This window comes from Lagenorhynchus albirostris, chromosome 17 (assembly GCF_949774975.1).
Source record: "Lagenorhynchus albirostris chromosome 17, mLagAlb1.1, whole genome shotgun sequence".
Taxonomy (NCBI): Eukaryota; Metazoa; Chordata; class Mammalia; order Artiodactyla; family Delphinidae; genus Lagenorhynchus; species Lagenorhynchus albirostris.
Window position 1 is genome coordinate 67,312,762 of NC_083111.1, and position 12,624 is coordinate 67,325,385.

At 51.2% G+C, this 12,624-nt stretch overlaps 1 protein-coding gene across 5 annotated transcripts in view; it reads right to left on the reverse strand.

The window, feature by feature from the left end:
* The window catches only part of MTSS1 (MTSS I-BAR domain containing 1), a 164,255-nt gene that overhangs the window by 2,950 nt on the left and 148,681 nt on the right, over window positions 1-12,624 (reverse strand). Inside the window, exons 8-14 of one of the 5 annotated variants that reach the window (XM_060128428.1) lie at window positions 12,021-12,128; window positions 10,676-10,773; window positions 8,171-8,390; window positions 4,334-4,453; window positions 3,306-3,500; window positions 1,857-2,030; window positions 1,342-1,504 (exon numbers count right to left, since the gene is read on the reverse strand). In XM_060128428.1, coding sequence (XP_059984411.1) covers window positions 1,342-1,504; window positions 1,857-2,030; window positions 3,306-3,500; window positions 4,334-4,453; window positions 8,171-8,390; window positions 10,676-10,773; window positions 12,021-12,128 — 1,078 coding nt within the window. The remainder of the gene's footprint in view (window positions 1-1,341; window positions 1,505-1,856; window positions 2,031-3,305; window positions 3,501-4,333; window positions 4,454-8,170; window positions 8,391-10,675; window positions 10,774-12,020; window positions 12,129-12,624) is intronic. The other 4 variants (XM_060128430.1, XM_060128432.1, XM_060128429.1 and 1 more) reach the window with 4 other exon arrangements.

A 12,624-nucleotide genomic window follows, 5' to 3' on the forward strand; every position in this document is an offset into this window, starting at 1 on the left:
GCTCTTTGATTCTTTTGTGTTGGGCGGACAAAGGGCCCCAGAGGCCAGGTACTTCACCCGCAATCTCATCCCAAGCCTTCCGGGGTTTCCGGGCCAGGCTTAGCAGCCCTCACCATCTAAGAACTCCCTGACAGGGACCGTCGTTTCGTTCACCAAGGGAACGCTCAGCACCAAGAGCACCGCTGGACACAGCAGGCCCGCGCTCAAACACCGCTGAGCGGTGAAGAATGCAAAACCGCCAGGCCGCAGCGAGGCTACCTCTGAGCACCTCTGGGAGGAATAAAGGGGGTGGCAAGAGGAAATAACCTCTACAAGCCCTCCAGCCCGGAATTTGACTTGAGAGACAAGCCCCACACGGACCATCACAGACCTCACTACCTCCCTCATGATCAACTCGTTAGGCGAGGGCTAGAAAAGCAATGGAGCTACTGGTAACGAGTCTCCGAAAACAAGGCAGAGACAGGTTCCATCGGTGAGGGGTGCTCACTTTCTCTCCAAAAATGGAGTCACGTGGGAGGGGGAAGCATACAGACTGAACATCATAGAGCTCGTTTCTGAAGAGCAGCGCTCTGACGTTCGGGTAAGTTCTGTGTGGTGGGGTGAAGCTGTGTGAGGGGGTGGTCAGCAGCATCCCTGGCCATCTACCAGATGCCAGCAGCACGCCCTCCAGTTGTGACCATTAAAAATGTCTCTAGCCGTTGCCAAATGTCCCCTGGGCAGCAAAGTGGCCCTCCACCGAGACCCACTGTCCTAGAGACTTGGACTGAAGGACTGCTGACAGGCTTGGTCAGCTCTCATAGATCTTTCCTAGCGGCTGGCCTGCCATCTTGCTGGCTTGTGTGTGTGTGTGCTGGGGAGGGCGGTGAGGGAGGCAAGTTCATAGAGAATTTGGCTGGAGTTTGGGCTTCAGACTCTGACAGACCTTCGACTCAAACTCCAGCTCTGCTGCTTATTGTGTGACCTTGGGCCTCAGTCTCCATGTATGTAAAATGGGGATAAACAGACTTGTGACATAAACGATTGTGAAGAATTAATGGGAAAATAAAGGAAGTGCTTGGTACAAAGTGCCAAACACAAATGATGTTATAATTAACAGCATCTGTCTGCCTTCAAATTGGGACATCCCTGTAACCCTGATGGTGAGAAACCAAGTTGTGAAATCTGGCCACTTTGCTGCATGGCAGTGACCCGACAACTACAGACGAGCCCTCCAGAGCATTCCAAGATGCTCTACTGTGGCTGGACGGACTCTCGCACGTCTGCCTCCTCCCAGCGGGGAGGGCCCCCTTCCTCACCTGGCACTGCTCAGGAAGCCCGGCTGGAAAGCTCAGGCTCTCCTACCTTGGGAGGGGATGGTGTCCTCAGAGCAGCAGGGGGTGGTGGTCTGGGTGCTGTAGCCGCTGGAGCACTGAAGCGAGTCCCGGCTGCTCCTCTGGGTGTCAAGCTGGAGGCCCCGAGACAGGGCCAGGGCCAGTTCCTCACAAGCCTCCATCTCCTCTCCAGGCTGCAGGTGGGAGGAGAGAGACAGATGAGCCACCGGGGCCGCGAGTTCCCTGTCTGATACCCCCAGAGCCTTTCTGCACTCCTCGTCCAGTGGGGGCCTCAACAGGACTCCTATTCTGCTCCCGTGACCACCACTGTCTGTGGGCCCAGGGGGCCGCCAACTTGCTTGGACCCTACCCAGGCTCTAGAAAGTTCTAGAGTCTAATTCCCATACAAGACCTTCCCTGGGGGCCTTCTAAACGCTGTAACAGGGAGTAGGGGAAAGGGGCTCAGATCCCTCCAGTTGCTGGCCAGCACGTGGCCCCCGCCAGGTCTCGAGGGGCCCAGCCAGCTGTAGAGAACAAGAGCGTCACCCTGGCGGCGGCTGACACGGTCATGCTCCGCGGCCTCTGAGCCTCCTCGGCAGCGGTGGGCGTGCCTCCCGCTGCGACGGGGCCTCCACCGCTGGGATCTGGCTCTCGCTTGTCTTTGCGGCGCTGAAGGGTGTTCACCAGAGGCTGATCGTAAGGTCCTGGCTTGGCCCAGTCCTAAGTGGAACAAGTGTGGTCAGGTGCCAGGGCCTCTGCCTCCACCGGGAGGCCACAGAAGCCTCCAGACAGCTGCCCGCCCACAGAAGGTAGCTGGTCCCCTCGGGGGAAGCTCAGGCTGGGACAGGCCAGCAGCCCCTTCTCTGCCCTCACCCGGCACTAGAAGAAGGGAGCAGAAAATCCTCGGGGGGTCCCTTGGGTACCTGCCCTTTCCTCACATCCGCCCAAAGACTGAAAACCCGCAACAAGGGGGCAGGTAGCCTGAGGGACACTCTTAGTTACAGCCATCAAACAACTGACCAACTGCCTATGGTGTCTGAAGGCACCGGCCAGTGGAGAGCACATCCCCAGGGACCAGGCCCTCCCTTCCCATGTCTGGGGCCCCCCGCTGGGGCCTAGCAGCTCAAATGACCTCACTCGCCTGGAGTGGCCACCAGGGGGCGCTAAAGGTACTTCAGCCACTCTCCCTGAGGCTGAACCTCACTTCTGGGAAACTGCCCCAAAGGGCGCTTCAGGATGTACTCTCTGAGGTCCTCACAGAGGAAGGGAAGGCCCCTGGGCCAGAAGAAAGATTCTGAGGGGTCCGCACCACTTGTGAGGGAGGCAGTCAAGGCCTGCTCGAGATGGCGGGCCGCCTAGGGGCCTACTATTCAAGTTAGGGACCTCCTCTCCAAATAAAGGTAGAACATCCTCCTGGCATCAATCAGACTTGCTAGGAAATAATATAAAAACTTTTCGTTTTTATATTAAAGCAAACATGTTTTAAGACTAAAAATAAAGTCTGCAGGTACTTTTAAGATAAAACATAATAAGCCAAACCGTATTTTGGGGCATGGTTCTGTTACCATGGCCCAGTAAGGGTTTAAGGGAACAGTCTGGGGAACATGGCCGAGGAGGAGAGTCCCTCCCTGGTAACAGTGACACCCTCAGGAAACCCCCAGGAGGGCAGAACTTGGACTTACAACTTGGGAGCGACTTCCCTGCAATGCCGCATCTGGGTCTACTGGGGTCTAACAGGGGTTAACTGGTGTCTCCTAAAGGGAGGTCCTCCAATCTCAGCTCCGTGTGGACATACCCGTCTCAGCGCTGCCTGCTGCTTTCCGGTTCTCCCCAGTGGGAATTTACTTAGGGAGGAGGTGTTATGGGGAAGAAGGCAGAGTGTGAGAGGAAAGGGGTGGGGTGGGGTGGGGTGAGAATCGTGGGGCAGCAGGGGGGTGAGCACAGAGGCAATGAGGGACGGGGGAGAGGGCGAGAGGAGGGCGGAGAGACACAAACCTTCCAGCTAGGGATCTGAGATGACGGGAACATGCCGGGCCCAATGGTGTAATAATGAGCGTAGTCTGGAAGGTGGACAGAGGTGGCCCGAGGGAGCAGGCGGGAGGCGGGCAGGCAATGAGGGAAAAGGCTCGCCCCTACGGGCCCCACGTGGGGCTCGCTTGATAAACTATAGTGAGAAAACCCGTTAGACAACTGGAAACAAACAAAAAAAGGGAGGAAAAAAGGAAAAAAAAATTAATATAAGAGGATGAGTGTGGAGATACAAGATGGCATTGACATTCAAGGGATGGGGGAGATCTGAATATCTGCAAATAAAACAAACATCAGGGCTCTGCCACTCATGGATGGTCCAGGATGCGAGAGAAAAGCGCTAGCTACGGTGCAAACAATGCCTGCATATTTGACACCAAGTATTCAGTTGGGGAAATATTTTATCTACATTTTAGAATAGTTTGGAAATGATCCGTGTCCCTAATGTGTGGTGCTCTCAATGGTTTTCGATTATTTCACTAATAATTTCACAGTGACGGTGATTCGCTCATCTCACTGTGCAAATTTTAAAATTCAAAAGCGTCAACTGAAAGCTGTTCATTCCAGGTTTCCAAAATCATCACTGTTCAGGAGATTCCAAATCAGGGTGAAGGGTGGGGTGATGGCAACTAAAAGGCAGGAAAGCACACAGCCTCTGACGCAGTGAAGTGTCACATCCAAGGGCACGGTGAAGAGGAGGCCATGGTGGGTGGGGTGCAGGGGAGGGGAAGGGGGGAAGACGGATGGCCATCCATGTCCTGGGAAGAAGCCTTCACACTTCCGAGTTCCCCATACCCCTTTCTCTCCCTCTGGACGACCGCAGGGTCATTGCTCAGGGCCAGGCACCTATTCTGGAAAAAGCCCTCAGTCCTGTCCCTCCCTCTGGCCCCAAGAGGGGCCACGCTTGGTGGAGATTTTGAGTTTCCAGGTTCCTGCGGCTGTGCGGGGAGCAGCTGACAGGGGATGGGGGAGAGGCTGGGACCCCAGCCGGTCACCTTCTCTGTGGACGCCCAGGCGCCCATGGTGGAGCCTGAGCTGACTGAGGTAGGCGAGCTGCACTCGCTCACGGACTGGCAGGTTTCCGAGGCTTCAGAGGAGGCCGAGCTGGACGAGTTCTGCAGCCGGGGAGGGGCCACACACCACCGAAAAAGGACGGTCATAAAAAATAAAAAGATGGGGGGGGCAGGAGGGGAGAAGGGCACGCACGGAGAGACAGACATGCATACAGAAGAGGGAAGGATGAGAGAAGCAGAGGGTTAGGGTTACTTTTTCCCCCAAAGCTGCACCAACACAGAGGCCTCCAAGCCCTGGAAAGGAAGCATGAGACCCAGCGAGCCCCAGACCTGCCGGACTGCAAGGCCCCCAGAACCCCACCATCTGTGTGTGTGCCTGGTTCAGGGGAGTGTGGTCAAGGCGCTGGACTCCCTGTGTTCTCTAGGGCCTTTCTTCCTGTGCCATAGGCCCAGGGCCCAAGGGATGCCATGACTTTTACATCTCTCAGGTGTCCAGGCGTTATTGCAAGAGGACTGACCCCCAACTTGGGTTTTTGCTCCATGTCTGCCTAGAATGGCCCTAATTCCTGGACTCACTTCCTTCATCCCATGCAACCTCTGGATGTGGGTGGCTTCCAGCTATGAAGCTGCATCTTCACAAGACATGATTTTAGGTCTCTCTGCCTGGGGAGTGATTCTGAGGTTTGAGGCAGTGAATCCCAGTGGTTGGGGCAATGTTTCCAGTGGCCGCATAGGGAGAAATGAAGCACCCTGGCGACCTCTGGGACATCACGGAAAGGAGGTCTGGCTTGCGAAAACATCTCTTCAGCCTGATTTTATTAACCATCCAGTCCCTGCCCGTCTCCCGGTGTCGGCCAGGGAAACCACTCCCAGCTCCTAACCTTCAGCAGAGGCAGAGACTGCCTGTTAGCTCACCACTACATCGTGACATTCTGGTCCTGTCCTGGCATGTGGCAGGTGTTTAAAAGTGCTGAATGGATGAGTGACAATGACCATATCTCTTCCATGTAACTGGGTCCCCCAGGATAGTGCTTTGGGCCCACCCAGGTATCTGCTTTAAGTTTTCTTCACTGTTACCTGCAATCTCATCCCATTTGTATAAGGAAGTCTGCGTCTTCTCTACTATTTCCCTGGAAGTGTCCCTGTATTCACTGGCAAGGAAGCCAGATCCGTGTTTCTGTCCACCCCTTTCACCCGCCAAAGAAATGTTCCTACAAAAGGACAGATCCTTAGCCTCCCATCCTGCAAGAGCAAGGAACTGAAAAGGCATTCCACAATGCATGCAGCTCCGAGGAGCCCAAGCAAGGCCAGGCCCCGTGGTGGAGGTTCTGGCCACTTCCCCAGCTCGGTGTCTGGTTAGCCATCCAGGATCTGAAGTCTGAAGGTTCAGATTGAAGTCTTTTTTCTGCCACTTCCCAGTCAAGGAACCATGGACTTAATCTCTCTAAACCTCAAATTTTTTTTTCATCTTTAGAATAGGGATTAATAATATCTATCAGATGAAGATTAAATGAGATACGGTGTGTGTACACCTCTGTATATAGTGCTTAATCAACTATAAATAAAAATCAGTTATCACTGTAATTTACCAGGACTATTTATTTTGGTTCCTGTAACTCAAATGTGTTCAATTTGAAAAAAGAACCAGTAAATCACCCCAGGACTGCAGGTTCGTATTTTCTTTTGACTTCTACTCATTTTTTTCCTGAAGAACTCCTTGCCTTGATGGAGTGAACGGTTCTAGGCAGGAGCCTAGCTGCACACGTGGTCCATGACTCCTGGGCACACATGGCATAATTTGAAAAGAGCAGAGTGGAGGAAAACGGGAGAATTCTGAACACATCCTGCCACGTGGCATCCACTTGCATCCGTGTACCTGAGGGATCGCCCCCTTTCAGACGTTTGCTTCCTTCCTCCCACCCAAATTAAGGTAACACTACTTCCTCCAGGAGACTGTACCTACCCTCTGGCCTGTGTGATGTGTACAATTTCCTTAAATTTCCCCTCTGCCTTAGAAGCAGCTGTAATGGCTTTTTTAAAAAATAGAATTCTCAATTAAATTTTGCAGTATCCCTGAGTTTATTAAAACTACCCTGGAGTTGCTAGTCAAGCATAGCTTGGGTACCGGCTTTCAGATTTCAGTAAATCCCAACAAGCTGCCTTCCGCTTCCCTCGACATTACTGGAGACAGAAAGCCCGCTTCATTCAGCCTGATCCACACACGCACAGCAAGGCTGGAACACACAGCTTCTTTTTTTTAGAAAGCAGTGTCAGTGCACAATACTTTGTTAATGTGTCAGTTGTTAAAAACACACACAGAATGACGCTGCACATTAGAAAAGCCTTTGAGGAACCGCAAATCCCTGCTCCCCCTCTGACCACTCTCACTCTCCGCTTGCAAGACATGCAGGTGCTGTTTAGCGCCACACATAGTGGGGACGGACAGGGGACAGGTGGTGACCCCTCAGAGACTGAGCCAAAGCACCCCAAGCACATCAGGACTTAAAGCTGCAGCTCTGGCTCCAAGCGTTTCCATTCGAAATTGAGTGTCGACCCCAGGAAGACAGAGAGAGGCCACAGTCCCTGGGGACGGCTGTAAAATGCCAAAAGGAGCACCGGGCTGAGCAGCTCTGGGTTCACCGATGTCAGCCATGTCAGGCGAGTGACCTAGGCTCCCCAAACACCTCAGATGCTTCTTCTACGTAGAGTGCTCCCCAGAACACTCTGCCAGGGGCACCTTATGGCCAGGGCGGTGCAGAAAGGGTGCTGGACCAGTTGCCAGAAACCCTGGTTCCAGATCCTCAACCTGCAGGTCACATAACTGTGTGACTCGGGCAAATTGCGTTACATCTCTGAGCCTCCATTTCCACACAAAACAGGGGTAACAACACTCTGCGTGGCTGTTGGCAGGACTACACAGTTAACACAGGCAGAAGCTCCTAGGATGGTGCCTGGCACACAGGAGATATCTGGTGACTGTCAGGCAAACTGGATACCTGGATGAACAAGACAAGCACGTGACCTTCTGAATCCCAAGGAGCTTGAACCAAAGGCTGTGGTCAGCCTCAAAATGTCCACGACGGGCTCGGAGCCACCATGCTCCCCAGCGGATGGTGCTGAGAGGCACCCTGGAGGTTCACGTTTCCCAGTGTCTACAGGTCAGGTCGTGCTGCTTATTAATCTAGAGGCCAACCCACTGGCACAAAAAGAGGACAGAGGGGAGCAGGTGAAGGGTGTTCCGATGCCCAGCTCCTGCCTTCTGCTCTGGCTGGACCCACTGGGCTGGGCGCCTAGCGCCATCTAACCCAGCTGTGGTCAGAGACTCAACACCTCCCCTGCTCCCAGGAGCAAGGTGCCAACAGCACTACCTGCATGGGCTCTGAAGATGCTTTCTCATTCTCAACACAAATTGATAAAACGAAGCTGAGAGTGCCAGGGCAGGTCTCCAAGGCACTGTTCACTGACAGAAGCTCCACCCCCATTGGCAAATGCCCATTAATTACTACATCACGCTAAGCCGGGCACTTACAGGGACACCAGGGAGTGGCCAAACCTCTTTGAGTCTGTGTACATGTGAAAACTCCCCAAATCAATGCAGTGACTCAACCATCACCAGCATAATGATCGTAAGCTTCAACCCCCCACTTACGGTATCTCTCCCTTTAGGAGAGCAGCTCCTCTAGAGATGAGAAATTAAACCAGAGGTTTCCCGTCAGAAGACAGGGGTCTGTCCAAGCCCAGGTCCCTCTCTGGTTCCAGCCACTGAGGGTGGTCCAGACCCCAGGTGCTGCGGCTGCTCCAGGAGCCAAGGACCCTTACCTGGTTGGGGGCCTCCGGCGGCATGGGGGATGGCGACTTGGACTGGAAGGCGTCCTGGGAGATGAACCCTGAGTCATGGGAGGACACGCTGGACAGCCTCACAGGCGCCTGCTGGGCCAGGCTGGAGCCGCGGTAGCGGTAGTGGGAGCTGGGCGAGTGCGAGTGGGAGCCGTGGGAACCGCTGGACCGCGAGTCGCTGCTGTTGACACTGTTCAGGCTACTGCGGGGGCAGCGGGGGAAGGGGGACAGACGACACGGGACGACAGGGGAGAACATCATGCAATCAGCCCCCGGCCCCAAGAAGCAGTGCAAACGGCGGGCCATGTTTTCTAAACACCCAATCATTAAGCTAGTAAACAAAAGTGTTTTCCTGTGAGCAAGGGGTGGGGGGGACACCAGCCACAGAGACTCAGTTCTCCGACGGCACAACGAGGCGTCCTTAGGATGGAGGCCCGTGATTCTAAAGCTCTGCTCTGTCACCTGCCACCAAAGCCAGGGGACCCGATGTCCACGGCACGAAAAGGGCTCATCTCATCTGCTCGCAACCACTGTGACCCTGAAGCCAAAACCGCTAAGGCTTCAGCATGACCCGGTTGGAACACCCAAGCGTCTCCTTTCGATGGACCATCTGGGTCCAGGAAACCAAAGTCAACCCGGCCAACCATCGCTCGGCACCCAGAGACTCCTCAAGGAGTCCCCCGTACAGAGTATCAGCAAATCGACTCTCTTTGTGTCCATGTGTTTTACATTTTATTTACAAAGTTGGTGCTTTAATGAATGGCTTGACCCTGAACACAGGTGTTTCTCTGTTAAAATACCTGTGGGCCCGGCAAACAGAACACCAGGCAAGAGGCAGGCAGCTTTCAGGGACTAAAGGTCATCAATCTAAGCTGTTTGCTTCCAGGATGCAACAGTAAACAGGATTTCAGAAAATGACACATGCCCTCTGGTGTTCTGTCTGCGTTTCATTTCCAGTCGTAAGAGACAGGTCCTACACTCTGTCTAATCACTCAGATTACGAAACCCAGAAAACTGGACAAAGTCTTGTGGTCCAAACAAGCAGAGATGACATACAAGAGCAGCTGGAGAAGCATCAGAAGGCGTGAAATAAACAACCCAGCCTGGGATTAGGATGTTTGTGGTTTCTGCTCCTAAACCCGCAAGAGATTCTTGTCAAATTTTGCAAACTCGGACAGCTAATAAGGTAGTCTAGGGCTGCGTGACTGTTCTATACCAGAATTACTTGTTCCAACAGATATAGGGCAGTGTGCTGGAGGGAAATCACTGGGGACATTTGCCAGGGGTAATTATCATGATTTTTTGCTTTTCCCCCTGTCAGCCAGAGGAGGGCACTTGGACACTGACAACAAAGCTCATTGCAATTCCACTGCAGCAAGCTCAGAACTGGTGGTGTCCACGTGACATGATTTTCTATTGAAACTAAAACTGTAGAAAGAAAAGATACTTATGCAGCTTTGTTTTACACTAATCGAGATAGAGTTTTCTTGGTTACCAAACAAAAACCATCCTTAGTAAAAAACGTAAGTAGATGTGTCATACACACGAACACACACGCAGCGCACAAAGGATGACAAGAAACCAACCTCTTCAGGTTGCTGAACGTCAGGATGAGCATCTTAAGTCTGAACTTCCTGCTCCGTGTACACTGCACAAGCTCAAATATGAAATGAAACACACGCACACATGTGTAGAGAGAGATTACCAGACACAGATTCGGCAATCTATCCTGCTCTTTGCTCTCAATGCTAATTCACAGGAAGTGGGAATTCATTTGGCTTTGAAAAGTCAAAGAAAAAGATGAGCAGGTGAAGTGTACCAAGAAAGGAATGATGCACGAGGATGTTTCCACCCTCACGGGAAGAGAATAAACTTGGCGGTCAGCAAGCCAAGAATGGTGCTCAACAGAAAACTGCCAGGAAACAGCGTTGCCAATGGCAGAACTATTCCAATGGATTCCCGCTGTGAGTCACTAGGTAATGCTAGTGCTTCACAGAGCAGTGATGGGAGTGGTGGGAGTGGTTAACAGATCAAGAATTCTATTTACTTTATGAAGCCTTGAGACCAAAATTGGGGGGCAAATGAGGGCATGAGCCACTGTTACTGCCTTCACTTGTTCTGGCGACAGCAAGATGAGTCTGCACAAGAATCAACCTCTGTTTGCCCTTTTTTTTAGCCCATGTGCTTCTTCCTCTGCTAAACAGGAAGATCCAATGCGAATTCGTAAGATGGGAAAATCCGTACAACGCACACTGAGTGAGAAAGCTGTGGCCACTGGTCTAAGACCTGATGGGATTTTCCTTATGACCCGAAACTAATCCAGAGACTAAAGAGTGAGACCAAAATCATGATGGGATCCTTTCACCTGATCACCATTTTCTGTTTCAAATGAGCCATTTTAGAGCTCAAGACTGACTCTAATGCTCACATTAGCATAAAGAAAAATGCTGTGTCCCTAAAGCAGTGGCCCAGCCCGGCCTCACTTACCTGCAGACACTTGATTTGCGGGACATGGTGGTGCTGGGGGAAGAGGGTGGAGTCTGGTACGACCAACTGTAATCAGAACCTTTCAAGTCCAAAATCACCTAAGGGGACAGAGCCAGGAGGGTAAGCAAGGTGTTGAGAAGCGAAACATTATCTGTCCAATCTTAACAGCCATCATAACGTCGAAATTCTGCCATCATCGAGGAGTGGGGATCAAAGAAAAACATGTTGTTAAGATCTTTTTTTAATTAAAGAATCATAGTACCAATTCATCAACAGCACAATCCTTTTTCTAAGACAAGCAAAAATATAATTAATGCGAAGAGGGGAGGAAAACCACGACATATCCGTCAAAAAAGAAAGAGAAAGATTTACAGTTAGTTACATTAACGATTTATAAGAGCCACTTACACCCAAGGTTAGAATTTGTAGGGTTTTTGCTTACACCACCACATAGACAATAATGGTTTCAGGATGTGTTGATCTTATTACATCTTAGCTACCTGATATTCAGTGGTCAATTGTGCCCTGTTTGACCCTTAAAATCTGACAGAATCAAGAGAAACCAATTCTTTCACAATTACTTCTACATCTGTCTCCCTCACTTGACAAAGAGCTGTTTGAGTATAAGGTCTACCTTCCATTCATACAGTAGGTGCTCAATAAATGTCTACTTACTGAGTGAATGCCTGCAGGCTATAGTCTGATAAACACAATTTCATAGGATGGAAAATATAAGCTCCCAAATTTGTCTCCCTAGTTGGCTCCCAAGGCAGTGATAAGAATTTTATACAAAAGGCAAAGGCCAGCACATGATTTATCACCTGTTCACCCAAATATGTCTCTTCCCACTGGATAGTGTTAATGTCACATGAACCAAATGAATCAACATTTAAAAAGTCACCTTGTTCATAAGATAAGAGAAATCCTCATGCACTACATACTTAGAATGGGAGAAATTCAGTAAGAATGATTCACAATGATGACCAAGAGTTTATTTCTAGAGGGTCAGTGAACACATGGTTAAGAGCATGGGTTCTGGAAATTGACAGCTTGGTTTAAGTCCCAGTTTTACCAGTAACTACCTGATTAAGTGACTTTCTCTCTCAGTGCCTCAAGGTCCTCCTCTGTAAAATGGGGATAATAGTAGAGAAAGTCTATGTAAAGAGCTTAGAGCAGCGCCTGGTACACAGTAGGTGCTGTATAATGACTAAGGAAGATGATTACTATGCTTCACGGTGTAAAACATGAATGTTATTTAAAATGAGATATTGCTGCAAGGAACCCTCAGGGCCTTGAACCTTTGTCTCTTTGGCTTTCTCTCCCACGCTTACCCCTTGACTCCTACCTGTTCACTTGAAGAGGGCAGCTTGTGAGGGTCCATGGTCAGGCTTTTCAGATCTTCTGATATGGTCTGCAGGTGAGTTATTTCCCCTAGCATTGAGATTTCTTCTTCCTGAAAGTAATTCACAACCCGTTATGAGTGAGTCACTTTATCATCTTGATCCAACTGTTTTTATTAGGGACACTATCTAACACTTTCAGCTTTTCAGAAAAGGCATGCAGGGACTGATGCATCTTTGCCGAAGCTATTACCAGCCCTTTTGTGGAGGAAGTGGAGAGGAAAACGAAATCAGCCACGATCATGGAGAGACTTGTGCACCTGGGACAGGGGTGAACGGGCCACAGCCAACACGTGGGGCTTCCTCGAAGTGTCTGGGGGCTGGCGGGCCTGCTAGGGTGGTCCGCCTGTGTGTCCTCACGGGATCCTGCAGCACAGCCCCTCTGCAGGCCACGACCTGCCCTCCCCACCCCCGAAGTCACTCGGCTTCAGTGGACGGCAACTATTTGGAGATGCTTTGGTCCAGATCTGATAGCCCTTTGTGACAGCACATGTGTGTTCACTGGAGGTTAACTTCCCCCTTCTTTCTTGTTTTTTTCCACAACGTAAT